Source organism: Cucurbita pepo, chromosome 6, assembly GCF_057944985.1.
Source record: "Cucurbita pepo subsp. pepo isolate OVF chromosome 6, ASM5794498v1, whole genome shotgun sequence".
Taxonomy (NCBI): Eukaryota; Viridiplantae; Streptophyta; class Magnoliopsida; order Cucurbitales; family Cucurbitaceae; genus Cucurbita; species Cucurbita pepo.
The window spans coordinates 2842095-2869498 of record NC_141803.1 but is presented as its reverse complement, the minus strand read 5'-3'; the positions used below and the strand labels follow the sequence as shown (position 1 = coordinate 2869498).

Here is a 27404-nt window from a genome sequence, read left to right as displayed (position 1 = left end):
TTCTAAAACTCAATACTGTTTATGTTCTAAAGCTTCTCACAAGCTTGATTAGCACATTTTCAATCGTTTCAAATCTGCAAAAGACTTGAAAAACAGCATTGAAAGAATAAGGTAGAAGAAACCATATAATACTGAATTAAAATTACAAACAACAAGTTTGAATAGTACAAGCCAACCGGACTACTACTAGACCGGACGAATCTAAACCAAAATGAAAAACATCAACATTTCTTTCCACTCCTTAATCAGATCTCTATGTACATCTACGGAGAATCAGCATTTCCCTTCCCCTTATTTTCTGGGGATGGCTGTTAGTCAGGTACAAACCTCTGTTCTTCTGAGTTATCTCGTTCTCACAATCACCCGGTTCATGCACCGTGGCACAGAATCATGATCAAGGTGCGATAAGTTATAGCCGAAGCAACCAAACTGCCACGGGATGATGACGGAGGATAAATCGCCTCATACTTCAAACAAGAGCTGATTAGTCAATTCCCAAGTTCTCAAAGCTCTCTGCTTTACCACTCTGGAGTTGATATGTGAACCAATGATATTCGTTGTAACTTTACAAGATGAACAGGATGCAGCTCGCTACAAACGCCTGTCGTTTTCGAGACCCAGAAGTACGAGTGTCGGTCTGCCAAAATGCAAAGTGTTCCCACATTTACTAAAACAAAACAAGATTCTCCAAAATGAATGCATATATTGGGCTATCTATTTCAGGGGGAGGGGTGATGTCTAAAGCGCCTAGATGCTTAGTTTAAAGGGTTTCATTAGTCAAAAATGGATGTTTGAAACATTATTAAGAGGGATTTCTAAATACCAAACCTTGAGGATCTTATATAAACAAATTCAGCTGACTCAAAAAGCCATTACACCCATTAAAACTAGCAAAAAGCAGGTAACAATACGCACAAGATCAAGAATTAAGTACCTAGAGAGAGTAGATTTTGTGCTGGGCTGGCTGGCATAAGCAGCAAGAGGACCTTTAAGGTTGACATATTTGTTCAAAGCATTTTCGAGCTGTGGCGGTGGTAACTACAAAAAAGGAAAACTTATTTCGGTCCATATAGAACACCAAGCATAAGAGAAAGATATCTATGTCAAACGGGTGACATCGTGGTACCTGCAGTAGTACTCGAAACGAATGAGGTTGTGTTTCAAATGCACATTTCAAGAAACCAAACCACAATTTTGGCATCCTCCAAACCTGAATTCAAAAGACAAAATAGCAGCATGGTTATTTATAATAGCAATAAGATCTAAATGAAGGACTCACAAGTTAGGCTTGGTTACATGCACGTGTTCTACCCCTTTAATAGTTTAACCAGCAAGGATAAACCCTTCTGCAGAAATAAGAACCCTATTTCAACTAGAAAGGAAACTCCACATGGGTTCATACATTCATTAGCAATTAAAATTAAGGATTAATTGAATTTATAAATGTAACAGCCCAAGCCCACCGCTAGTAGATTTTGTCTGATTTGGCCCGTTATGTATCGTTGCCAGACTCACAGTTTTAAAATGCGTCTATAGGGAGAGGTTTCCACATCCTAATAAGGAATGCTTCATTCCCCCTCCAACCAATGTGGGATCTCACAATCCACCCCCCTTAGGGGCCAACGTCCTCGTTGGCATACTGTCCGGTGTCTAGCTCTGATGCCATTTGTAATAGCCCAAACTCTCCGCTAGTAGATATTGTCCACTTCAGCCTGTTACATATCGTCGTCAACCTCACAGTTTTAAAACGCGTCTACTAGGGAGAGGTTTTCACACCTTTATAAAAAATGTTTCGTTTTCCTCTCCAACCAATGTGGGATCTCACAATAAACCATATGGTAGAGTTCAACGAGGCAATATGTATTCCCATGGCCCGAATGTAAACTAGAAATTGAAGGACAGAGTTTCAGATGGCAGAGCTTCATTTACATTTTATATATTTTTCATTCATTAGATTTGGAAAACATAAGTTGTTACCGTAGGTACCTGTCTGTTTACAAGTTTGGAAAGTATCTCCATGAAAAAATCAACCTGAAAAGAAATCACAGGTCGTACAAATGAGTAACTCATGATTTCAACAAATAATTATATTTCAAGCACAAAGCTCTGTAAGAGATCTTCTGGGAACAAAGAGGAAAGGAGCAAGAAGAATAGATACAATCTTCAATAGCTACACATATAATGACCAGTTGCACCTAAAGCAAAATAATGTCGGACATCTCAAAAAACTGAACTTTGATCGTATTTCTCAGCAGGTCGAAGCAACGGAAAAGAATGTCAATTTCGACAACAATCATTTCCTCAGTTTACTCGGTGACTCACCCGAAACTCACTCCAAAAAGCACAACATCTATAATATAGCTCCATGACAATGTTTCCTAATCCCAGAGAGCACTGAAATAGTGGATAAACTTACCAGAGTAGGAAAAGCATCAATTGCTTGAATCACAGTTCTCATGAAGAGAAGAGGGAGTGGCGTTTGTTCAACCTGAAAAAAGAAGCGTTATTAAAGTATCAAATTAAAGAAAATAAAAGGGATTAGTTTCCTAGACTTATAAACATACCATCTGGCTCAAGGCTTTTGCTAAAACCTGCTGAGTGAACACTGTACGTTGCTCAAAACAAGCTGAACAAGCATCCGTTATCTACAAAAACAAAAAGAACACCAGAAAATTATAGTATTTATTGATGCAGTAACCATAAGGTACATGTGGAATCCAGTACAACAACCTATAGAGGGTTAGAAATTAGACGGTCGCATATACATTATCTAACAAATGCACATAGTTAACTATAAGATACTAGAAGAATATTAGTCCTTAGCAGAAAAGCTTGTTAAAGAGGTAGATCGTAAGATCCCACATCGGTTGAAAAGGAGAACGAAGCATTGCTTATAAGGGTATGGAAACGTCTCCCTAACAAATGCATTTTAAAACTGTGAGATTGACGGTAATATGTAACAGGCCAAAGCAGACAATATTTGTTAGCTATGGGCTTGGACTGTTTCAAATGGTATCCGAGCCAGACACCAGGCGGTATGCCAGCGAGGACGCTGGGCACCCAAGGGGGGTGGATTGTGAGATTCCATACCGGTTGGAGAGGGGAACGAAACATTACTTATAAAGTTGTAGAAACCTCTCCCTAACATACGTGTTTTAGACCCAAGCGGATAATGTTTACTAACGGTGGGCTTGGACTATTACATAGATTTAAATGCAACAGGTTACAGTGATTTAGAGGCAAGAGAGCTAAACTGCTGAAATGCTTAGTAGCCGCCATAAATCTATTTGATATTGTAACACAATTTCATCCGATCTCATGGTTGGTTTCCTATCCAGTTGGAGGGAAAACATGATAAGTGAAGGGATATATCGAGAAGTCATTTAAAAATGTAGACTTGGCAGGAGAGAGATCTCAATTCCTGGCTAATCAATTCATTGCATATCTCAATCAAACTCTACGGTACATTATTTTTTCTGTAACTGTTGAGTATAAGATCTCCAAGGATATGGGACCTTAAAAAGTCGAACATAAAACATTTGAAACTTTGAAGGATAAAACATACGTACCCGGCCTAGTTATCTGGACCAATTCTATAACGTATATTATTCGTTTTGTTATTTGAAATTTGAAAGATAAAACATTTGAAACTCTTATGATTAATGAATACATAATACCAAAAGATGGCAACCATACCTTCTTTAACGCAAGGCCATCTTTTTCAGGAATTATGTTGTGGATGGCGATCAATACTTCAACAGGCGTTAAAGCTGGACGTGTATGTGCTGAACCCTGAAAGGAATGAAAACTACCTGTTAGCAATATTCTATTAATACAAAAAATAACAAGAATCATATTCAACTAAATATTCACTACCCCACCATGCGCCACAAATCTTATGAATATCCACAAGATTTCTTGGTTCTACTCGATTCTTATTCATGGCAACGGAGTAAAAATATCATATTTTAACATTTGAAGTATTTCAATACCTGTAATATGTGAGCCAACGCTCTCTGGAACTTCTCCAATGGAAGATCAACCAGCCGAGGAAAAACAGGTAAAACCTGGTACCACATAATGAATAAGAACGAAAAATTCAAGGATCTAAATGGAAACTGTGCACATTTTTTTTTTTTTTCTATTTTATTATTCAAACTTTAACACTTGTGTCCAAATTGGGAGGTGGCTAATGAACTTGTATTGCTGAGATTAGAGGGCAATGATGATAATACATTGCTTAAAGGTTGTTTGAGGATGGCAATTACCCTGCCAAAAAAACGAACAATTTGCAAGAAAATGCATAAGGGATACGTCCTTTTGCTACAACTATTACTGAGAACATAATTGTAACAGCTCAAGCCTACCGCTAGTAAATATTGTCCTCTTTGGACTTTCTCTTTCAGGCTTCCCCTCAAGATTTTCAAAACGCGTCTACTTGGGAGAGGTTTCCACACTCTTATAAAGCATGTTTCGTTCTCCTCCCCAACCGATGCGGGATCTCATAATCCACCCCTCTTTAGGGCCCAACATCCTCGCTGGCACTCGTATCCTTCTCTAGTCGATGTGAGACCCTACAATCCACCCCTTCAGGGCCCAGCGTCCTTGCTGGCACACCGCCTCGTATCCACCCCCCTTTGAGGCTCAGCCTCCTCCCTGACACATCACCCGGTGTCTGGCTTTGATACCATTTGTAACAGCCCAAGCCCACCGCGAGCAACTATTGTCCTCTCTGGACTTTCCCTTTTGGGTTTCCACTCAAGGTTTTTAAAACGCGTCTGCTAGGGAGAGGTTTCTACACCTTTATAAAGAATGTTTCGTTCTCCTCCCCGACCAATGTGGGATCTCAAAATAATATAAAAAGCTGTCGTGCTAGTGATTTATTTTGTAACTTCTTCATCCAAATGATGTATAAAAAAACTAGATATCATGATTAAATGAATTACAAAGTTAAGATGTATCATTAGATCAATTACACAAGTTCCAATTGTATGTCAAGCTGCACGTTAGTTTACATGATAAATGTTGTGTCAAATCCATCCCAAAAATGTGCTGAATTAACCTAAAACACAACCCACAAGCTCACTCAAATGCACATTTTCATGAGCTATGTCAATAGGTTAACCAATTGACTACACATTCTACATATCTAGAAATAAGTTATGCTTAATTGCCAACCACTATAAACGAGACCAGCGAGACTAGCATCGAACATCACTATTCAGACATTTTTCTTTAAAATAAAGAAAAACATAAAATACAAAGCGGAGAGTGAGACCTCATTTTTGGAAAGCGAGGGCAACATTGGAATGAGAATAGTCACGTCCTGGAGCGAAGAAAGGGAATCCGTATCAGAAAATAAAATTTACACGCGGGGTAGAATAGCAAAATAAATATTTTTCTAACCTTCAGTTTAGTTTCATATAAATGTTTAACGGTTGCGATCAGATCAGAAGAAGGCGTTGTCTCTTGAGTTAGTACCTGTAGAACCTGGCAAGTAAACGAACTATTAACGGAAATCTATCAAAAAGCAAACTGTTCAAGGTCCAATTACTTATTGCGCCACACAAAGACATACCATTGCTAAAAGATGTTCACTTCCAGGGGGTGGATCTGATATTATTCTAAGCAATTCAGCATTAGAAGACCCTAGGGCCGTAATAAGATTAGGGATATGTTCATGAACGGCCTGCTTCAAAGAATAACAGGATACAGACATAATTCAGTACCAGTTCTTGTAACAGTTTAATTTTGATGCAAAAAGTATTTTATGCAAAATGAAAAAGAGAGGATAAGACTGCACAAAAGTGGCATACAACAGACATTAAGAATTAACACTTGAGAGTAGTTACTTTGAAGTAAAAGCCCATAAAGAGGTATTAAAAAGTGTCAAATATCTCCTGTAAAGGGATCTCTTGCTCATCAAGGATTCTTCTATTTCTCTCCAACCAATATTCAACATAATAGCTAAACCAAACGACAAGTGAAGGACTTTCGCCATGATAGCAAGCAGAAGACCAACAGCGCCAAAATAAGAACGAAGACTATGTAAAAGGAGTAACAAGGATGTCGAATCTTCTGTTTCTATCAGTCAAAGCTTTTCTATGCCTATCTACTCAACTTCACAAGCACAAAACACTTGAAGCATGTTTCTTGTCCAGAACTATACGTATATTGGCTTTATATCTTGTTATTTTTTAATGCATTTTCCAGTTTTTGGGCTTTTCATTTACTGTTAAGCTTAGAAAGATGTAGCTTGCAATTTTTATAATATCAATGAAAAACTTGAGTTTCTCGTCAAAAAAAGAGAAGAAGAAGAAGAGGAAAGGACCTCTTTCACTGCTTTAGGAGCCCGTCCATAAGCATCAAATACAGTTTGAAGCAGACAAGGTTTCTGCAGGAAAAGGACTATAAAGTATCAATTTCACCGGGAGAGGCAATGTCAGAATTATCAACATTAAAACTAACATGGAAGATTAGGAACCTTGACGCATAGGGCAAAAAGAAGAGAAATATGTCTTTCAGCTTCTGAAAGTGACAAGGTTGAACTGGCATGTACTGTAGGTTGTGAACTCCTCGTCGAATTGTCTTCTGAGGTTCCAGGATCTGAAACTTGAGAACCACAAATGGATGTTTCCTGACTCTCACCCTATAAAACAATTTTGGCCATGGTAAAGGATAATGTCAATAAATTAATACGTATAATCGAACAGTACAAATCTAACAGACCTCTCCTCCAGTGCTTTGCTCGATCGATCCACATGGTAAAGGCTTTACATCTGTCTGATCTACGCCGTCTACTGCAGACAGGAACATGTTTGTTGCATGTTGCTCAATCCTATCTGAAATGTAACTTAACCGATAGAGTTTGTTCGCCACCTAATGAACAATGAAAACAACAGACTCATGAAACGTCGGTAGATAGATCATAAATATCATCACTTATTAGAATTGGAAATCCAGCCAACAGATTAAAATGTCCATTGTCAGGAACAAGAGTGGTGTTGCCATACCAGTCTAATAGCTGTTGCTCGAACCTTAACTTCTGAATGCATTGCACACTGCCATACAAATTACAATGTGAGGAACACAAAATATAAGTTCAACTCATATATGATTGCAATGAACACAAGCATACACATCTACCTTAGAAGGATAACACAAATAATGAAAACATGAAAAATGATCAAAATGCAAGAATTTTTACCTTAAGAGCAATATCTAAGCAAGCTTGCCGACTATGTGGACGTTTCACAATCAAATTCCAAACAGTGCCAAGACCTTGCGTGACACGTTCAATATCGGGACTGTCCTTCCCCTGGTTGTCAGTAATATCACAATAGCAAAGGTTATGTAATAGTTCCAACGTAGAGTCCGGAAAAACTGGAACTTCACCAAGAAGTCTGCTAAAAGATTTGTCTGAAGCTGGAAAAGCATCTAGCAGCGATTTAGCCTACAATTAAATATTGCAATTATGTCACTAACAAATCAAATATTATGTCAAAAAATGTGAGTGAAAGGAAAGTGGCATACCACAACTAGAAGAAACTTCTCGTACACAGCAAAAGAAGAACTTTCCACTGAATCCAGAATATTGAGTGAATGCAGGTGATATAAGACATGTAAAGCAAGCTCATGCCCCTGAAAAAAACAGTCAAAATTAAATGGAGGGCTCAAATACAGCCATGAGTACATGTGCCAATTGAATTTATTAAGAATACTATGAATCGTGGTAGAAAAATTATAATAATCAAGAAGAATCTGATGTGACCAATATATGAACAACATGATCTTGTTGATTTCAATGAACAATCTACTATTACAATACTCAAACTGTGCACATATAAACCATCTAACCAAAAGGAAAACCCCAACAGACCAAAAAACGTGATGAAGAATCGTTGTGCACCTTGAAACATGATGGTAACAACCAATTAAGAAAGTCAATAAGTTGAACATTTTATTTTACACATGCATTGCATAGTGTTATCACATCTTAATCAATGATCTTTTCTTATGTGACCACATGCTTTTTTTTTCTTCTCAGAAGTACCACTTGAACTTTCAAAAAACAGACTAAAGGGAAAAAATGAGGATTGAATGTCATTTATGCCTATCATCAAATCTACCAACAAGCTGAGATTGACTGATCAAATGAAACTTTGCCTTCAGTAAATTTCATGACACCTCATACCATGCATAAAAACACACAGGAAATGTGATACCTTTTGCTGTTGGTAATCAGTAGCGACTTGTTTTTCCAACATTCGAACAATATCATCATCAGCATCAACCTACGATGTGAAGGAAAAGAGGATAATTTTTAATTGCACGAAATATAAAAAATACAGTAGAATGGTAGATCCAACTAAACCAGTCTGTTAGAGTACATAAGAAAGGTTCATTTATATCCAGTCTTTCCCCCATGGAATTAACAACCATGCATTTGTACAGTTACACAGACACATCGTTTGGACCTCCGGTGGACCAAGAAAGAAGAAAGAACCAAAAATCATCATGTATTAAAACAATAGTGATGCATATGACTTGGCAACACGCATATGAAGCATTTCAGCTGATATCATCAAGAAATTCCAATCAAAAGCCAAAAAAGTACTAGAGTTCTTCAAAGTATTTCTCTAGTAATTTTTAATAATGCTGGATTCAATCGATATAATTTACGAAAGCCACCAAAGAACAATCCTCAAAACATAAATGAGTATATATGAAATATCACCAAAGTTCATGTAATCTATCAACCTGGGATTACATAAGCTCATAGATTCGATATATTTTATTGTCTGACATACTATTTTCAACGAGAAAACCTGTGAATCCCTAGTTCAAAAGAAAGACAATGTAAGATAAGACTCTGCAACCCTTTCCTATTGCCTTCCAAACATATGGTAAAAGCCAAAGATTCAAAACAGTAACGTATTCCTTTCGGTAAATGAATGCAGAGATGCAAAGTACAAAAGTAATATTGTAATTGGCAGAGATGATCATTACAACATGAAGCAGATGTGTCTTGTCCTTTCCAATAGGAGAAAAGTGCATAAAAATGTGGGGGCAATGTAAACCATAGGGAAGAAATACATGGAGTTAATGAAAATATACAACAATATACAGTCTATGTTCACATGTAAGACATAAATCTTCATTCATTCAATTTTCAAGTTATATTTTAATAACTCCAAAAAGTTTGCTGAATTCTAATCAACAAAGTTTAATCCACATCATTACTTTGCTCCAAGTTGATTAAGAGTCACTTTGACAAAAATTACTATGGCCTAAAGTGATAGCGATAGCTGACAGATGCAGAAGTTAACAATGATTTCATGATCGAATGCACACAAATTATAAGGTTAGACAATGTACAAATGTGGCACAACACAAACTGATCCCTTGTTCTTGCATTTTCCATTTCATGAACCTTAAAATAAAGGCTGTCAGTCAAACTTAGGTATATAGATCCCTATCTCAAATTGTCGACATTTATTTCGTAAAGTGCAATCATACAGTGGCAGATATTGAAAGGAAAAACCAGAGTTGCTCGAGTACGATAAGGGTTACTTTCAGAAGTACAAAGAAGGAAGAATCAAACAAAACTTATATGAATGTGAATAAATAGTAGCGTATATTACACTTTGGGCCTCTTTGGCTTCCTGGACAAAAACTTGAAGAATACATCTTCCTTAGTAGTTACTTATGTTCACACTAATAGCTAGCTGGAAAGCTGTTATTTACCTTATGTACAACGTGGCTGAACTTCAATTCCGCCAATCTCATTGTACAGTATAATTTTGATAGTAATCAAAGTTTGTCTTGTTAAAGAGAAAAACCAAAAAAATAATAAATAAACAATCAGACATTGCCCCCACCTGAGCAACCATTCGAGCAATTATTGCCGAGCATTTCTGATGGCAGTCTGCCCCATTTAAATTCTTGCACGAATCAAATATCTTTTCAGCTGCCAAATTTCTTACACTTATTTGCTGTTCTGGAGTCAAGTCAACGTATGGAGGAAGCTGAGGCAATTCCTCACAGGTATCTTCAGATGCAGCTGCATTCGTAACTGATGGAGAATACGGATTGTATTCTATAGAAGACGATGTATCATCCCTCTTTGTTGCCGAGTCATCGACCAAATTAACTGCAACTAAACCATCATCAGCTTTTCCAACAGCAGTAGACAAGGGATCCAGAGGGGCATCAATCTCTAATATAGAGTCAACTTTCTCAGCTCTATCAGGAGATTTTGATTTGGGGGTTGGTTGATCTGTTCCAATCGGGAATGGAGTTTCAATGATTTTTTCTTCAACTTTTGTTTTAGATATAGAAAATACTGAAGAATTCTCGATTGTCGTAGAAACAGGAACCGAAGCAGATTTTCCCAAAGATATGGAACCATCAACATCAGATGTATTTGAAATTGCCTCTTCCACACTAGAAGCAGAAGATACTCCTCCACGGCGAGGATCAAGGCGGCGGGGATCCTGCATGAGTGAGTAAAATAAACCAATTTATTTAGAGGCAGAGTGGTAGACCTAACACGGACAGAGACATAAATTAATGCATATCCACAGCTGGCTAAATTTACCCTTCTTGGATCGCGTTTAGAGTCAACAGGGAGACTATTGACAGCAGACTCAGCATAAGTTGAACCAGCGGAGGTGGCCAAAGAAAAAGGAGCTTGTGCAGTAGAAACTGAAGTTTGCACAGAACTCAATGGAGCTGATGGTGCCAGAACTTGTCCGTGACTACTTACTTGATGAGTTACAGGTAAGTCCCCATGCCTAGTGGTTGGAGGGGGGGCTTTGGGCAAGTTCTTCATGTTAGTTATGACAATATCAGACAGCAAGTCGGGATGAATATTTGAAATCAGAATTTCAAGTGATTCTGCACCTCGCTCCCCTTCAGCTAGTAAGGCACCAATCATTGCAATCATCTGCTCTGCAGGAGTCGATTCAACATCTAATGTAGGAACATCATGGGATGTCCCATTAGAGATGGCACTCTGTCGAGAACCATCTTTTCGCACTGTGGAAATTGGGTGAAAATCTGGACCTAAGCGAACTTGCTTGGAAACCTCATGGCCATTGGGAAGTTCTTCATCGTCCAGAAGCCTAGGTCTTTTTCTTGTAAGATCCACTGATACATTATGCTGATTTGATGATTGGTCATCCTTTTTATAAGATATATTAATGTTGAGACAAGAAAAGGGAAGCAGTAAGAGACATATATAGCAATAAAGAATAGTGATCATATCAGCACTTGGCCAACCGTACCTTGCCCAGCAAAGCATCACGTGAAGCTCGATCTGCAGCCTTCACCATTTTGTCCACTTGCCTGATTACCTGATCTGCAGCATCTCCAGCATTCATAGCTCTTAAAGCCTTTAGCAACCTGTCTCTTGACTGAAAACCAAGCTATCAGAGAAAAGTGAAATGGGCATCAGTCATTTTCCATGAATTAAAGTATTTATAGCCATTCTCATTCTTAACAAGAAATTATGAAATTAAAACTTCAAAAGCCCCACAAAAAACAAGCTTCTTCACTGAGGTTTTAAATTCATCCCCCCACCCCACCCACCCACCCAAAACAGATTGATAGAAAAATAAAATTTAAAAAAAAATAAAAAATAATAATAAATAAATAAATATATCCAACTAGGGACAGAAATAAATGGAGAAAATTGAGATGCTTCGTGGCAGTTTCACTAATTAATTATAGAGGTTCCACAATCAAAAGGAATAAAAACTTTCCTGCCTCATCAAGGCATCTCACTAACATGACAAAAAAATAAAATGAACTCGAGATTTTTCGCTTGCAAACTCAGCCAAAAGCAAAGTAATTATTAAGCAAAGCCAAAAGCAATTATTGAGCAACATTCTATTCTGAAGTTCCATTGCAAAGCTAGCCAAAAGCAAAGTGCAATAGATTCTTATATAATAATGACATGGTGACTCCGTATTGCAATTCCCAGGTGCACAACAAAGTAAAAATCAACATGAAAAAAACCTAGAGGATTATACATACTTGTGGGAACATGCACGATCGAAATGAAAATATAAACTCTCAAGTGAACTCACCTCTACAAACGCTGGATGCAGACACCTTAGGAATCCCAAAAGTGCAGATCTTATAGAATACTGGATACTGGCAGCATGACGCCCTTTTACCATCTCAAAACTTGGAACAAATTCCAACAGTGCCGATAGAATGATACCATAATGAACTGGTCTTTTCCTTGCTATAGCTGCTAAACTGTCAAGCAGAAGAGCAATTCATTTGAAAGAGGAAGACAGCTTGCAAATATCAAAAGTTGCAGCAATGGAGGGAAGTTTAAGCAAACAATTCAAGAATGGAAAGAAAATACGTAAACAAAGTGAATTGCAAAAATTGGAATGTTACTATAGATGACGGAAAAAATCATAAGATCAAAGACCAAGAAAGTCCACCAGTTTCCTAGCTACACAATGTTTAAACAAATTGGAACAGCAAAACCAAGTGTCACAGGCCAAGTAACATATAAATCCAAACAGATCCTTCAACAAGAGCTGCATTTCATAAATATTAACAAAAACTGTGTTTCTTTAAGAAGGTAAGAAAACTTTCCTTCTGAAGGATGAGAAATTCTCAATAAAAAATGAAGGGTCGAAGCAACAGTATACATCGATTAGCACTTGGAGAAAGACAATATTTTGTATTAATATTCGCGCATAAAAGGATATGTTAAAATCATTTGATTACTAATAGGCTGCCATATTATTTGCTCATGAACCTTCCTTTTTGACAAACATGAATCGTTCCTCAGGTTTCACCTCCTGTCTGATTTAAGTTAGAAAATGATCAAGATGACCTAATGAGCAAATCCATGTCCTTATATGATTCAGAACAGGCTAAGTCCTTTCTTTCACTGCTGTTCCGAATACAAATAATCCGATCCTTTCTTTCTTGTTCATGATGTTCCACATATAACAATTAATTTCTGGTCAGAAGGAATAAAGCATTTCAAGGAAAAAAAACTATCATAGTTCTGATTCTCAAATTTTGCATACTTCAACATAACTCCAGATGAAATAACAACCACAGTGAAATTAAATCAACAACTCCGTCACACCTTGCTGTAGAAAACACTTCTACAACCAGATACACGAAGGACTACATTATTGCCTGTGATATGGCCTATCTTCCAGAGGCAATTAAGGGGTTTCTAAAAAAATTCCTCCCCACAAGGTTACTAAGGAAAGGGGCAGCTTCCATAAGAAACGTAATGGCCAAAAAAATGAACAACGGACAAGAACATCAGACATAAACAGCACACCAGTTTTCCCCAGCAACTATTGCTACAGCTTTGGAATCCATAAAAATATAGCACCAGAACATTAATTTTAACGTTATAAACTGAATTATCCATCCTAATTAACGTAACTACAGGTTAACCTTTGACCACTTGACATAATATATGGAGAGCTTCATCATTCATCAAGGATTAGAGTGATCGGCAGAATTTCTTAGTTTATAGTTGGAAAAGTATAACAAGCCAATACCAGAAAACACTTCAACCATTACAGAACCAGTACAAAATATGACATGGCTTTTCTAAAATTTGGTTAAGGTTTTTCTATCACCTTTAAGATCAAAAAACCAACCTTCCTATAAGCAAGCATGTTTTATTTCAATATCCAACAAGAACGACAAAGTATTTGTTTTCATGTATGAATCTCAAGTAAAATGACAAGCAGAAATTCCAAGGAAATATTAGCTTCAAGTGCACATCCAGGAAGCCAATTTTCCTAGAATCCTCTCTTCACAACTACTTTTTATACAACTTATGTTGCATATACTTATATTATATTTTTGGAGCCTCGATTGTATTTGGTGTTTCAGGAAAAAAAAAAAAAAAAAACTATGGTCTGAAATATGCAATTTCAAGAGGAAAAAACTATTAAGAGCCTTAAGAATGATAGCAGAAAGTAACTGCTGATCAAGTAAGACGTGAAATGAAGGAAAATATCTGCAATGATGAAACTTTTCTTATAGAAATTAATGAAATTCAGCAAAAATCTTTATGATGAAAGAAAAATTTATTGAATTAATTCCCCATCACATAAAACCAAAATCTTGGATGCTTTACAGCCTGCCACTATCAAGACTCAACTTCACACATTTAATGGATAAACAGACTATATAAGCTCACCCTCACCCGTCTGCAAGATCATCGACATTTTCTAAGTGACGATTGTAACTGCTGTCCGAAATTACTTAAAAAGCTGAACCACAAAAGTCGTAGTAATGTGATTCAATTAAAAGTCAAGCCCACAGAATCTGGATTGTTTCTATTGTAGCTTATGCAAGTTAAGTACTTGATATATTATAATGTGATAGCTAAATAGTTCAGAATGATGAGCTCTTGCATCGAACAAATTAAAAAACTAAGTGCAATCTTAATTCTTACAAGCGAATCACATAAGCTATGAGTAAGCAGATGTACATAACAAATGCCGGTTAAAAGAAATAAGCAAAACTCCAAACCATATTGACCAAGAAAACAGGCATAATATAAAGAACAAAAGTAGAAAACAACATATTGCTAAAACGTCAGAAATTGCTGGTTAAAATGAAATATTTTATTATCTCAAGTAAAATGTGTATCAATGTCAAAATAAAAGTATACATATTCAATTAATAGCTGTAATTCCCTGTATGCACATAGAGCGTAGGAAACTGTGATAAATGGTTTTGTTAACAGTTTACAACGTATAAACTGCACTGGTCACCTTCCATCCCATTCACACAAGTAATCATTACACCAGTTATCCATTCCTATCCCTGGCCACTGGTGCTCCAAAGTACCCAAACAATTTTGCAGTCTAACACCATCTAGCATTGCTACTCCATTTTCTGAATCATCAATGAAGTATTATCCAATGCCACTAAATCCTCTAAAGTGAGCTTGTCAGCATGCAGCACTGAACGTCACAAACAAGCAGCTGAACTTGTTCAATGACCTGATCCAGGCTTCAATTGTCCCTTCACAATTTTCAAGATAGTAATGACGAGGACAAAATAAAGGTTACTGCTATGTGCTAAAGTTTTGAGGCCTCCACCGATCTGACATAATATGTGGCATGTGGATTCAGAACATATTTATATATTTACCCCCAAACATTCAGGCAACAAAGGAAAATAACAAACAGTACAGACAATACGAGGAAATCATTAACCCAAAATTAAACGCAAAGGCCCTACACAGGTTAAATACACATGTATGTTATTTAAATTACCATTAAGTATACAAGTTATATTCATCTAAGCAAAGTAATTCAGTGACAAACCAAAATGACATTCACAATACATCGTTAGTAGTAATGATGAAAACGTTTGGATCACAATGTCGTTCCTCATACACGTGCAGAATTTCTCTAAACCTCACAGAGATCGTATGTGCAACAATGAACAACCAAACATAAATTGAAGATGGCAAACTGCCATCAACTAATAAAATAACCAGATATGAGAAAGAGTGAGAGGGCTCACCTACTGACAATTGTTACTGTGTATGTACCAGCAACAGAACTGGTCTGCAACAAATTCAACAGAATACCAAGCATCCTATTAGCTTCCGACGCTAGCACAACTGGATCCAATATCGGAAACCCACCAGCAAGCCATGAAATGTTAAAAACATCCCCATTTCCTGTTTGTACGCAGGATCAAGTTAAATTTCAATCAAACAATCTTCCATAAAAAGATGCAAGCATATATTTACCTTCAAGCTAAAAGACTAAAAAAAATGATAAATGTTACAATGTGAAGCAAAAAAAACTTAAAAGCAGGCACACATTCGTGATGTCTAAATGCATACCTTCTGAGATAGCTTTTTGTGGATCATTTGTATCGGACGTAAAAAGTAGAACATATGTTTCCAAAAATTTCAAAGCCAGCAACCTCTTCCCGACAGAACCAGGCTACAATATCACATTTAAGCAGCTTCAAGGTCAGAACAGTTGGTAATTCTTCAAAAAGAAATACTGAAAATTAAATCAATTATGTAAAGCATTTCTTATCCCAAAAAAATGTTCAATTATGTATAACTTCCAATGAGTAAAATGAAAGGCATGGAAGTGGTCCGGAAAGATTAAACACACAACATTCACCGTAAGCTTTTTTTAATTCAGAAGTAAACCAATCAATAAGTTAACAAAAGTATGACACAGGGCCCATTTGGATCGCAAATACCGTTTCATGGGTATAAATAATAAATATCCGGTATTTGAATTTTCAGGATGATAAATGTTTGTATTTTTGGATAGGCAGAAAAAATAATGTCTCGGATTTAAATGTATGTGTTTGAATGTGCAAAATAATAAAGGACTGAAAATTAAATGTTTCTGTTCATCTTGCAGGATTTGTTCTGGGGATTTTAAAAATATGTTTATGAACTAAATACATTTTTTAAAACTGACTAGAAAAATTGTCTAAAATCTAATTTGGTTAGAATATTTTTTCCTTATAACTAAATAAAGTCAAATTTTGTACAATTATTATATGCATTGTATACAAACAAAAGTTTCAATGATAAATTTTCTACCTAATTTTTCTTCATCTTTTATCTTTACCTTATGGCTTTTATCATTGCGCATTGAACTTAAATTAAACAATTTAAAATCAACCTACAAATTTCACTCTCTATTTTTAAATTTAATTACAAATTAAAAATATATAAGCCATCAAATATCACATGCTCATTTTTTTACTCTCCAAATAGAATAATATACATTAAATCATTGTATATGTTTTTCTTATTAAAAAATTAATTTAGATTATTAGATTCAATTTGAAGAATATTTAAATTAATTAAAATCGTTATACTAAAATTAATTTATACATTAATCAAAAAGTAATTATTGAGTAATTTCTCTCTAGTCTCTCCTATTCATATTCAAATGAAAAAAATCTCCTCTCCAAGAAGAACTACAAATTTCCATGGTTCATGAGATATTTTCATCAAAGGACAATACTTACCTAGGTTTTAAAAAGTAATCATCCATGAAACAAACATGGTTTTTTGAATCCTTCCCAAAACCCATCTCAAAACTCATGAAACATATATTAAGATTTTGTGCATACACAACACACACATACATGTACACGGAGAGGAAGAAGAGAGTGAAGAAAAAAATATAAAAAATTAAAAGTCAAACACATACATTTAAATCCGACTATCCAAGACATTATTATAAGCCTTTTTCCCATAAAAGGTAACAACAAGAAGTTTGAAAGAAGAAAGAAGAAAGAGAGATCCACGTTTTAAAATAAAAACAATAGCAGAAAGTTTCAAGGACCGGCAGTTGGGCATTTACATACCTCTATGGCAATTGCCAAAACCTCATCTTTAAACTTCAGTATCCTCATCCACAGTTCTTCAAGCCATCTCTCAACTTTACCCCGTCGATGCAACTGAGGAATTTAAAAGTTACCATCTAATTTGTGATGTTACAAATTAAGTTATACACACACACACACACACACACATATATATCTTCATACTAATGACATTGATAAGAGGCAAGAATAATTATACATAAATATAACGGTTGATTGACCTTCTCAAACCATGTCGGCAGGCAATGGAAGATAAATTAAACATAATTCAGAAGAAAAACAAATCAAGCATTAAAAGTTCAGTAAGCCCAATAGTTCAAAAATTTCTTCAACTTTAAGCAAAAGGAGAAACCTGCAATGTCATCTCTCTTAAAGCACCACAAAATAATTTTTGCCCACTAGTAATTGATTGTCCTGCTACAATAGAGTCTTCATCCTTTAAAGATGCCAATAAAACTGACATTAACAGAGGAGAATGTTCCATGGCTCTCAATCCAATGTCTTCAATCACCCTGAGGATTTTGTGTAAAGTGAAAGCAGTTAAGGTATAAATAAATGGAAGAAAAATATTTCCAGCAGCTAACGTGCTTGAGAATAGAAGTAGAAGAATTTAAGTTACAAAAGAAGCCCAAGTGGACAAGATATGTGGTTGCTCTGAAATGCAAACATAATTGTACAAGTAAAATGAACTTGATTTAACCAGGTGTATTAATTGATCAAGGACTTTGTTTTTATGTATATATACAAATAAGAAACTATGTTTTCTTCAAGAAAAAAGGAAAAACAAGAAAATTGGCCTTCAAAAGGACAGCGTAGCAAAAGAAACCTCAAAGCTAACTATACAAAAGGGGGGTTCCAATCCAAAATAATAAGACTTAGAAACAGAGGCATTAAGTTAAAATTGACCAATCCTCCTTCCAAGAACACTCCAAATCCCCAAAAGTCTTTTGCTCCTCTCCAGCCAAGGAGACAAATATTGATCTCAGACAGAAGTAAGGCAAGATACAGCTAAAAAATTCACATATGCTAAAAGTCAACAATTTAGATGAGCTAAAAAAGTTGACTGCACATCGAGAAGAAATAAAAATGAATCTACAATAAACAAACCGACTATCCCATTAAGAATATATTGAAATTACTACATTTATCCTAACCTGTGTGTGTTTTTTTAATATGAAACAATTTCCCTTTGTCGAATAGGTAGTTACACGAGAGAAGGACAATAAATCTCCCAATCAACAATAACTGATGGAGACACAAAACTCCAAGTACTGAGAATAAGTGTGAGCACGAATTTTGAAATTCTCCCAGGTTCACACACATGCCCCTCCTTGAAAGGAGCTCGATAAATGAACCGGAAGAACGAGGACAAAGTCTCCTTAGAGCACAGCATTTAAATTCAAATTGTTCCGGCATCAAACTACAAACGTTTAGATTAAAATTTATTCTAACCAATCAACTTTTGTCTTTCAGTATGACAATTGAACGTGTACCATAATATGAGTAATAATTTCAAACACCTCTAATATTACCTCCTCTCCAATTTAAATTAATATCCACAGGCTGGGACCAATTCTCATAATCAAAGACATGCAAAAAAGTGGAATGCTGATAATATATTGTCAACGAAAATTCATCCCTAACCTTAAGGTTTGAGTTATTTAAAGTCCAGTGACCATAGCTTGATATCGTTAATCCAAATTTGATGCCGTAAATAAATACACTACCTACCAAGTAATATGGACGAGCACAATATGTAATAGACAAAATTACAGTTTAAAGTTAACCGATATTTTTGCAGATACTGCAGTATATCCAATACAAAGGTGCATTTTCCCTTGTAGTGGAAAATAGTTTTCACCAAACTTATCGTCTCGCTTCAATATTTATTAACGTTGAACTAGGACTAGGGGAAATGTTATAATAAGCATAAATAATACAAAATACATACAACAGAATGAAAATTTAGGGTTTCGAACTCACTCAATTAACAATTTACGTAGTAAGCTCTCGGGGGAAGACTGAAGCTCGACCAAGTAGGAGTAGAGCTCTGCTGCGAAAGATGGCTCGATGGCTAGTATGATATCCTTCACCTGCTTCAAAGATGAAATCTTCACCGTTAAATCGCCGTGGTTGTTAGCGGCGGCGAGGAGAGACAGTGCTCTTTCTCTAAAAACTCCTGCCATAGTAGACCTAGAAGGAAAAACTAGCTATGAAACAAAAATGGTGAGAGGTTAAATGGGGATGTGTGGAGGCTTTGAAGGAACAGGGAAATTTATTCCGGGAAAGAACAGGAAACCGACGGAGAATCAACCGGAGCGATGTGGTTGTGAGAGAATTTAAGCAAGCAGATGAGACGACGGCCTGGCGCGAAGGGCAGGCATATGTATATCACGTGGCTATGGCAATGCGAAATTGAACGTACGCCCCTTTTCACATTTTTATATCAGATTATTTTTTAATCAATTCTAGGGTTTCTTTCTTATTTTTACAACCAAAAAAAAAAACTAAACTAATAAAAATCTCTTCCAATTTAAAATTTTTTAAAAAGTTTCAAAAATAATTTTAAATTTTTAAAAAAATTAAAAAATATCTTACTCTTTTAAGAAAAATAATAAATAATTTATTTCTGTTCTATTTTTTTAACTTAAAAAATACTTCTAATTTTTTAATTTTAAGACGCGTTTCAAAAATATTAATGAATTTTTAACAATAATAATAATAATAAAGATAATATAATGGAGGCGTTGCGATTTTCGTTGGACAGTAAAAAAAATAATAAATATATTTTTATTTTTTTTAAGTGAGAGGATATTAATCGAACTTTTTAAATTTTAAAAAATATTTTTTAAACCAAGGGGAAGGGATATTTTTCATATTTTATTATTGTGTTTTATAAATAAAACACATTATTTTATCATCATATATTATACGAGGTTACAAAAAAATACTTCTAAGTTGGAGGAAGAAAATTCGCTAATTTAAAGAATATCATGTATTTATAATAAAATAATATTCTCTCCATTGATATAAGGTGTTTTGGAGGAGCCCGAACCAAATGAGAGCTTATGTTCAAAGCGACAATATCATACCATCCCATGTGTTCATCTAACAGTTGTAATTCCGAAAATGCCCTCTCTGTGAACTTCCAAGAGGCACGAGGTACCATTCCACTTTGGGAATCAGAACAATCAATCGACGGCCACGAGCCATAAAAGGGAGTTGCAGGAACCGACGCAAGTCGGAATCTCGGTTAGCGTTAGCAAAGAAGAAGTATGGAGGGTTGGGATCCGAATACCAAGTCGACGCTTACCCAAATCCCTCTGCTAACGACGAAAGCCGGGCCCAGAGATGGTGCGCCATGGACGCAGAGGTTGAAGGAGGAGTACAAGGCATTGATCGCGTACACTCAGATGAACAAGTCAAATGACAACGACTGGTTCAGGATATCGGCTGCGAATCCAGAGGGAACACGATGGATCGGAAAGTGCTGGTACATCCACAACCTTCTTAAGTATGAATTCGATCTTCAATTCGATATTCCTGTCACGTATCCGTCCACCGCGCCAGAGCTCGAGCTGCCGGAGCTCGATGGAAAAACACAGAAGGTTTGAGTTCGATCGAATTCGATTGTTTTGAAGAATTTACGTTATTCGTAGTTCAAATTTGGAACTCATTTTGACTGGATGTTGTGAATTATTTCAGATGTATAGAGGCGGAAAGATCTGCTTAACCATTCATTTCAAGCCTCTCTGGGCGAAAAACTGGTAATTTCGCTTATCTTTCTTTGAATGATGGTCTGCTCAGAACTGCTCACTTTCAGGAAAGGCCTATTATAGAAGTTTTACTTTGTGTTAGTTTGCAATTAGAAGTTTAAACAGTCTCAGCTTTAGGCACAATGCATGCTGCCTTTGATCCGTGTCTCAACAGGGTCTGTTCTTCCAAATTGTTAACAGTGAACGTCGTATTTTGTTCGCAATGGAACTTTGTTAGAAATGAGGACTCTCCACGCATGATATTGTCGGCTTCCCCAAAAGGCCTCATACTACATGGAGATGTATTTCTAACTTATAAATTCATGATCAACTCCTTAATAGCCAATGTGGGACTCCTGTTCCAACAATCTTCAACAATACTCCCCTCGAACAAAGTATACTATAGAGCCTCCCCTGAGGCCTATGGAGCCCTCGAACAGCCTCCTCTTAATCGAGGTTTGACTCCTTCTCTGGAGCCCTCAAACAAAGTACACCCTTTGTGTACTTTGTTCAACACTTGAGTCACTTTTGACTACAATTTCGGGGTCCCAACTTCTTTGTTCGACAATTGAGAATTCTGTTGACATGGCTAAGTTAAGGGTATGGTTTTGATACCATGTTAGGAATCACGACTCTCCACAATGGTATGATATTGTCCACTTTGAGCATAAGCTCTCATGGCTTTGCTTTGGACTTCCCTAAAAGACCTCACACCAATGGAGATGTATTTGTTACTTATAAACTCATGATCAACTCCTTAATTAGCCGACGTGGGACTCCTTTTCCAACAATCCTCAACGAACTTTATCTTTCATGAATCATGCGGTCATTTTTAGTTAAACCAATACGTTGAGGATTCAAAACCTTCAAAGTATTACCGTTTTGGGGCTGTTGTTGGGCATTGCACTTTGTTTTCCAGCTTGTCATTGACATGATCTAGGCCTACTGGGTAAAGAAACGGCCATCCTGATTTGGGGTTTATTTTGCAGTCCTAGGTTTGGAATAGCTCACGCTCTTTGTTTGGGACTTGCACCATGGCTTGCTGCTGAGGTTCCAGTTCTAGTCGATTCTGGTATGATCAAGCACAAAGATAACACATCGACCAGTGAATCTTAGCAGGTATATAAACTTGTCATGGCCATAAAACTGAAACTTTTGACCTTGTACATTTGTCGACAATTGGAAAATAAACATTTCAGCTCCCCAGTGTTGTAATTTAGAGGTTGTCTTTCGACTTCCCAGCCCACAAAGCAACTGCATACACATAGCTATATATTTACTGGGATTCAGTTCATAAATGTTGCTACATCAGCTAATCACCTTCTGTTTGCCATTATTCTCTCTTGGGTTTTCAAGTCGTAGTGTAGTTTACCTCCAAAAGCGATCCCGAGTGGATCGTGTCGATAATCCTCCTCGTGTAGCCTAACTTGTTCCGGTTACAACTTCCATCGTTGCAGAAGAATGGAGAAAGAAAAAAGGTCTGTTTTAGGACACCACCAAAATGAGTTCAGCTAGCGTAGGTGCATACTTGGACGGGTGCAACCATGATGAATGCTGCTCCAAACCAGGCTGAGAATGTTGCCTGTGGCTCGTTTACACCATCCTCGGTTCCAGCCACCTGATTTTGCCACAAGATTTAAGCTCAAAATGGCATAGTTAAGACCTCATTTGACAACCCTTTAATTTCAGTTTTTTTTTTTTTTTTTTTTTTTTTTTATAGAATTTTGCTATGAACTCAAATTGTTCCTTAGGAATGGTGAGGACACAAACGTAGTTTTTTAAAATTAAACGGTTATCAAACCATCCCAAGAGAGTAAGCCGGGAGGCTATTAGTCCCAAACTCGATAGCATTCCAAATATCGAACTCCTTTTCCCTCGAGTCGATTCAATGAAGTCATAATAACCCATACCTGAAGAAAGGGGGCCACATCTCCATCTTGAATAGACAGAATATGGCGCTTTGGCATTAGATAATGCATTAAACTAAGAGGTCTTTCTTCATTTCCCCAACATATTGAGTACCAAGAATGACCATTTCCTTCCTAGCAAGATTCATATCTATACTGATGGAAGAAGTCATATAGTATGAATTTGGGAATTATGACAAACAAACCTAATGAGTGTTTTGTTGACGATTGCATACATGTCGTGCACGACACAAAGAATGATAATCTCGGGCTTTGATGTCCCACATTGGTTGGGGAGGAGAACAAACCACCATTTATAAGGGCGTAGAAAACTTCCCTAGTAGACGCGTTTTAAAGCCTTGAGGGGAAGCCCGAAAGGAAAAGTCCAAAGAGGACAATATCTGCTAGCGGTGGATCTGGGTCGTTACACGGGCTGAAGACTTCGATTCCTTGAACATAGCTCAGTAGTTAAAGAATAGTTAAGAAAGGGCAACAAGTTTCTCTATATCTCAAAACTAGAAATCTTCGTCCAACATTACGTTAAGCAACATATCATAGTTAAATACATGTTGTCATGCTAGAATTGGATTGATTTTCAACTTTAAATTTTATGAACTGAACTTCAAACAGCTTGAATGTAACCGTCAAAATTCACTGCTAGCAAATTATCCGCTTTTGTCCGTTACATATAGTTGTCAGCCTCATGGTTTTAAAACGCATATGTTAGGGAGAGGTTTTCACACCCTTATAAGAAATGTTTCATTATCCTCTCAAATTGATATGGGACATCACAATCCAGCCCCTCTTGGGCCAACATCCTTACTGACACACCGCCTGATGTCTATCTCTAATACCATTTGTATCCGCCCAAGCTCACCACTAGTAGATATTGTTCTCTTTGGCTTTCCCTTTCGAGCTCAAGTTTTAAAACGCGTTTATTAGGGAGAAATCTCCACACCGAAATGTTTCATTCCCCTCTCCAACCGATGTAGAATTGATCATGTTTTAATAGAATTCTCAAGAGTCTTAAAAAAGAAATGTGAATTGACTGGAAGACTAATTCTTTGCGTGCAGAATAATGAAAAGGAAAAGAAAAGAAGAAGAGATTGTGGGGACAAGATGATTTTGAAGACAACCTGCTGAAGAACCGGTTCGAAAAGCATGCGCATAAAACGGCACGTGCGTAGTACACGTACAACCCAGCAACATCAGACCACGCGTGCGACAGTATTATCCGTGTTCCGATGTTTCTCCTTCCCATTTCCACTTCGCTCTCTTGCATCATTCCCACGCAACTCCACTAATGGGCCGCATTCAAAATGGGCCTTCTTTTTCTCTCTACCTACCACGGCCCATTCATTCCAACTTTCTTTCTTCTTTTTTAAATATTTATTAAACACCTTTTAAGATTTTAAAATATATATATTAATCACACTATATAATAACATATATTATTAAAAAAAATTATACAAAAATAAATTTTTATTTGTAGAACAAAACTGAAAAAAGAAAAAGATTTTAATGTTGGAATTTAAAAAAAAAATTAAAAATAAAACTTTTATTTAATTGTTCGCCACTAAAATGGAATGTTCAATCAATAAATTAATCAAATAAAATTCCAAAAACAGAATTTCTCCATGTACATATTAGGAATTAATTAAGAGAAATATTCGAACATTGCTACAAATTCCAAAGGAATAATGGAATATTCAAATTCATATGAACAAAAACGACATTAATTTGAAGGGAGAGCTCCGGAAATACTCTGAGAAGGTTTCTGTATTACAATTTCTACCAACGGCGCCGCCACACACGGCGGACATGCCATTGCTATAAACCTCGGAACCTCGTCGCCGGGCATCAACACCGTCAGGCTTTCCGGCCGATTCTCCTTCCATATCTTTTATTTAGAAAAAATAAGATATAAATGAAACATCAAAAACTAATAATAAGATTTATTCGATATTTAAATTCTTAGTTTAAAAAATAAATAAAAAAATAAAAAATTTCCCCGGCGGAACAAAACGCACCGTATGGACTAGCTAAACAAGAAGTAGAAGGAACAAAACGCACCGTATGGATTGGGGAGAATTTATCAGGCGGCGAGAAGGCGGGGGTTTCCGGCGGAATAGAAGGATGACGGTGGTCGGCGTGATCGGGACAGCCGAGAATTGATCGGAGCTTTTCCCAGTGAAGACAACAAGAAAAGAAACAACACATGCAGAACAAAAATGTCAACAAAAGAACCAAACCAACTGGAAAACTCAAAGAGGCGGAATCCTGTGCTTCGCGATCATCGTACTCCATTTCTTGTATCTCTCGATCTTCCTCCGATCAAATTCTGCAGATTTGTTGATGACAATTCAATTTATGCACAAAAATATTTTATTTTAATTAATTTATTTAATCGGCATGGGTAATGGGTTATGGGTATTAATTGAAAACGACCCGCTTCACTTTACATAACCAAACAAAAAAAAAAAAAAAAAAAAAAAATCTCAATTTACGTACAGTACGGACTCAAGTGGGCTCTTTTTTAATATAATTAAAATTTCATAAAATAAAACCTAATAAAGTTTATTTATTTTTAATATATATATATTTAATTAAAACATTATCATAATTTCACATCCATCAATAAGGCATTGTTTTAAAAAGAGAGCCGCTTTAATTCTTGTCACCACCTTTGGTGCAAGTAAGTTTAATTATGATAATGTTTAAATAAATTTGTGTTTAATTTAAATTAATTAGTAGTCTTTTGAAACACAAACACTATTCTATCACTTTAATGATGTGCTTTTAATTTGTCGCCTAATTACAGGTTCCAATTCCTTCAAATTTCACCCACTCCCAATCATTACATATTTCCTTTTTAATAAATAAATAAATAAAGCATCAATTTTATCATTACTTTATAATATTTTATTTTTATTCACAAGGATTCCATTTATTGCTTAATACCATTTTTATAATAGCTTGGATTTCTAATTTTATTTTTAATCACATGGGTTATTTTCCATTCATCTTAGATTAAAAAATTAAGGTAAAAAAAGATAAATATTTATTTATTTTTATCTATTTTTAGAGATGTCTATTGGTGGGACAGGTAAACCTTCCTCTCCTCATCTCTAACTCTTATTTAATTTTCATTTATTTTTGTCGATAATGAGACAAAAAAAAAAAAAAAAAAAAAAATCTCCATATTTTTGTATATGTATTTTAAACACTATATTCAAATATAATTTTAATAGAAATAAAGTGAGCCTACATAATATCTTAATATCTTAATAGAACATAATATAGTATATATATATATATACATGTAAATAAAGTGAGCCCTACATGTAATAGGGACACGACAATGATATAATCTTTTTTCTCGATGCCATTTAGCTATCAAAGCTCCCTACTTTATCCCGAAATTAAGTAGAGATTCTACATCCTGTTCGGGGTGGGTTTGTTGAGGATTATTGGGAGTGAATCCCACATTGGAATTTAGTGAATACTATCTCCATTGTGATGAGGCATTTTGGGAAGCCCAAAGCGAAGCGACGAGACCTTATGCTTAAAGTAGACAATATCATACCATTGTAGAGACTCATGATTCCTAACAGGGTCTAGTGTACAGATTTTAAAAAAGGGTTATTTTATTTTTAAATAAAAAATAAAAAATAATAATGATTTGTTAAGCAAAACTTTATAAAGTTACTGGGGAATGCATATATGTTTAATCACTATAGGAAGTTAGTAATGGCAACCTCGTGGATTTCCGTAGCAGAAATTAGGTTATGGTCTTTTTCACATGAATTCATTCCACTAGAGAGTACAAGATAGAGATAAAGGACAACACATTATCCTTTATTTCTTTATTTCCTAAGATATTATTTATATACACAATATGTTATTAAAATAAAACCTTATATTAATATTAAAACAGCGTGGGGTCCATATTATAAGATATGGTTTTAAAATTTTAATTGGGTAACAGATAGTGGAATTTGAAAGCACAAAGTGAAAGCCTGTCAAAATGGGGTTTCGCATCATGCTTGCCTTGCTGGACTTTCTGATGACGTGTCTCCTGTCGGATGAGACACGCCACCATCATCACATTGCCGCAACCTTTGGAAGATGGTCGTTCGTTGCCTGTACTCAATTCACTAATTAAATGCCTTTTATCATTTAATGCGTTTTATAAGAGTTTAATATTATTAATATATTGGACCTTGATATTACAATGGGCCGCAGCAGAACTGAGATTTCGGGCCCGATTCTGCCTCCAAGCCCAGGCCCATTCAAGTTCTGAGAAAAAGCACAGACTACAGCTGGCTTTTGAAAAGCATGCCTAAAAGCT

The 27404-nt window shown here is 35.9% G+C and overlaps 3 protein-coding genes across 5 annotated transcripts; 1 reads left to right on the top strand and 2 right to left on the bottom strand.

Annotated features, from left to right (window-relative positions):
* Positions 1–98: 98 nt before the first annotated feature.
* LOC111796877 (uncharacterized) lies at positions 99–19811 on the bottom strand. 2 transcript variants are annotated; one of them, XM_023679673.2, is made up of 27 exons: positions 19375–19811; positions 17744–17903; positions 17374–17466; positions 15872–15974; positions 15544–15703; positions 12093–12267; positions 11289–11429; positions 10601–11185; positions 9882–10496; positions 8226–8294; positions 7534–7641; positions 7208–7453; positions 7014–7061; positions 6730–6879; positions 6485–6649; positions 6332–6394; positions 5579–5689; positions 5407–5490; positions 5279–5326; positions 3993–4067; positions 3697–3792; positions 2565–2645; positions 2417–2488; positions 1987–2031; positions 1127–1210; positions 935–1038; positions 99–637 (listed from the first exon to the last, which is right to left on the bottom strand). In XM_023679673.2, exons 1-27 carry the CDS (start codon positions 19575–19577, stop codon positions 592–594), a joined length of 3930 nt encoding a protein of 1309 aa, XP_023535441.2. In that variant the 5' UTR covers positions 19578–19811; the 3' UTR covers positions 99–591. The 2 variants fall into 2 exon arrangements, with proteins under 2 accessions (XP_023535441.2, XP_086980837.1); XM_087124711.1 differs by having other exon boundaries at positions 11289–11417.
* Positions 19812–20549: 738 nt separating this feature from the next.
* Positions 20550–24393, top strand: LOC111796876 (ubiquitin-fold modifier-conjugating enzyme 1). 2 transcript variants are annotated; one of them, XM_087124400.1, is made up of 4 exons: positions 20550–20999; positions 21097–21158; positions 22136–22265; positions 24128–24393. In XM_087124400.1, the coding sequence occupies exons 1-3, from the start codon at positions 20667–20669 to the stop codon at positions 22260–22262; spliced, it is 522 nt and encodes a 173-aa protein (XP_086980526.1). In that variant the 5' UTR covers positions 20550–20666; the 3' UTR covers positions 22263–22265; positions 24128–24393. The 2 variants fall into 2 exon arrangements, with proteins under 2 accessions (XP_086980526.1, XP_023535439.1); XM_023679671.2 differs by lacking the exon at positions 24128–24393 and adding an exon at positions 22604–22949 and having other exon boundaries at positions 20551–20999.
* A 237-nt stretch (positions 24394–24630) lies between these two features.
* Positions 24631–25427, bottom strand: LOC111797482 (uncharacterized protein At5g65660). The gene is made up of 2 exons (XM_023680491.2): positions 25127–25427; positions 24631–24953 (listed from the first exon to the last, which is right to left on the bottom strand). The coding sequence occupies exons 1-2, from the start codon at positions 25358–25360 to the stop codon at positions 24789–24791; spliced, it is 399 nt and encodes a 132-aa protein (XP_023536259.2). The 5' UTR covers positions 25361–25427; the 3' UTR covers positions 24631–24788.
* Positions 25428–27404: the final 1977 nt, after the last annotated feature.

Excerpts from the sequence above, each read along its gene's own strand:
- LOC111796876 (XM_087124400.1), top strand. The coding sequence starts at position 20,667 with ATGGAGGGTTGGGATCCGAATACCAAGTCGACGCTTACCCAAATCCCT. Across the intron at positions 21,000-21,096 it reads TCGATGGAAAAACACAGAAG|ATGTATAGAGGCGGAAAGAT; the intron begins GTTTGAGTTCGA and ends GAATTATTTCAG. Across the intron at positions 21,159-22,135 it reads CCTCTCTGGGCGAAAAACTG|TCCTAGGTTTGGAATAGCTC; the intron begins GTAATTTCGCTT and ends TTTATTTTGCAG.
- LOC111796877 (XM_023679673.2), bottom strand. The coding sequence starts at position 19,577 with ATGGCAGGAGTTTTTAGAGAAAGAGCACTGTCTCTCCTCGCCGCCGCT. Across the intron at positions 11,186-11,288 it reads GTGATGCTTTGCTGGGCAAG|GATGACCAATCATCAAATCA; the intron begins GTACGGTTGGCC and ends TCTTATAAAAAG. Across the intron at positions 8,295-9,881 it reads TTGCTCGAATGGTTGCTCAG|GTTGATGCTGATGATGATAT; the intron begins GTGGGGGCAATG and ends TTCACATCGTAG.
- LOC111797482 (XM_023680491.2), bottom strand. The coding sequence starts at position 25,360 with ATGGAGTACGATGATCGCGAAGCACAGGATTCCGCCTCTTTGAGTTTT. Across the intron at positions 24,954-25,126 it reads AATTCTCCCCAATCCATACG|ATATGGAAGGAGAATCGGCC; the intron begins GTGCGTTTTGTT and ends TCTAAATAAAAG.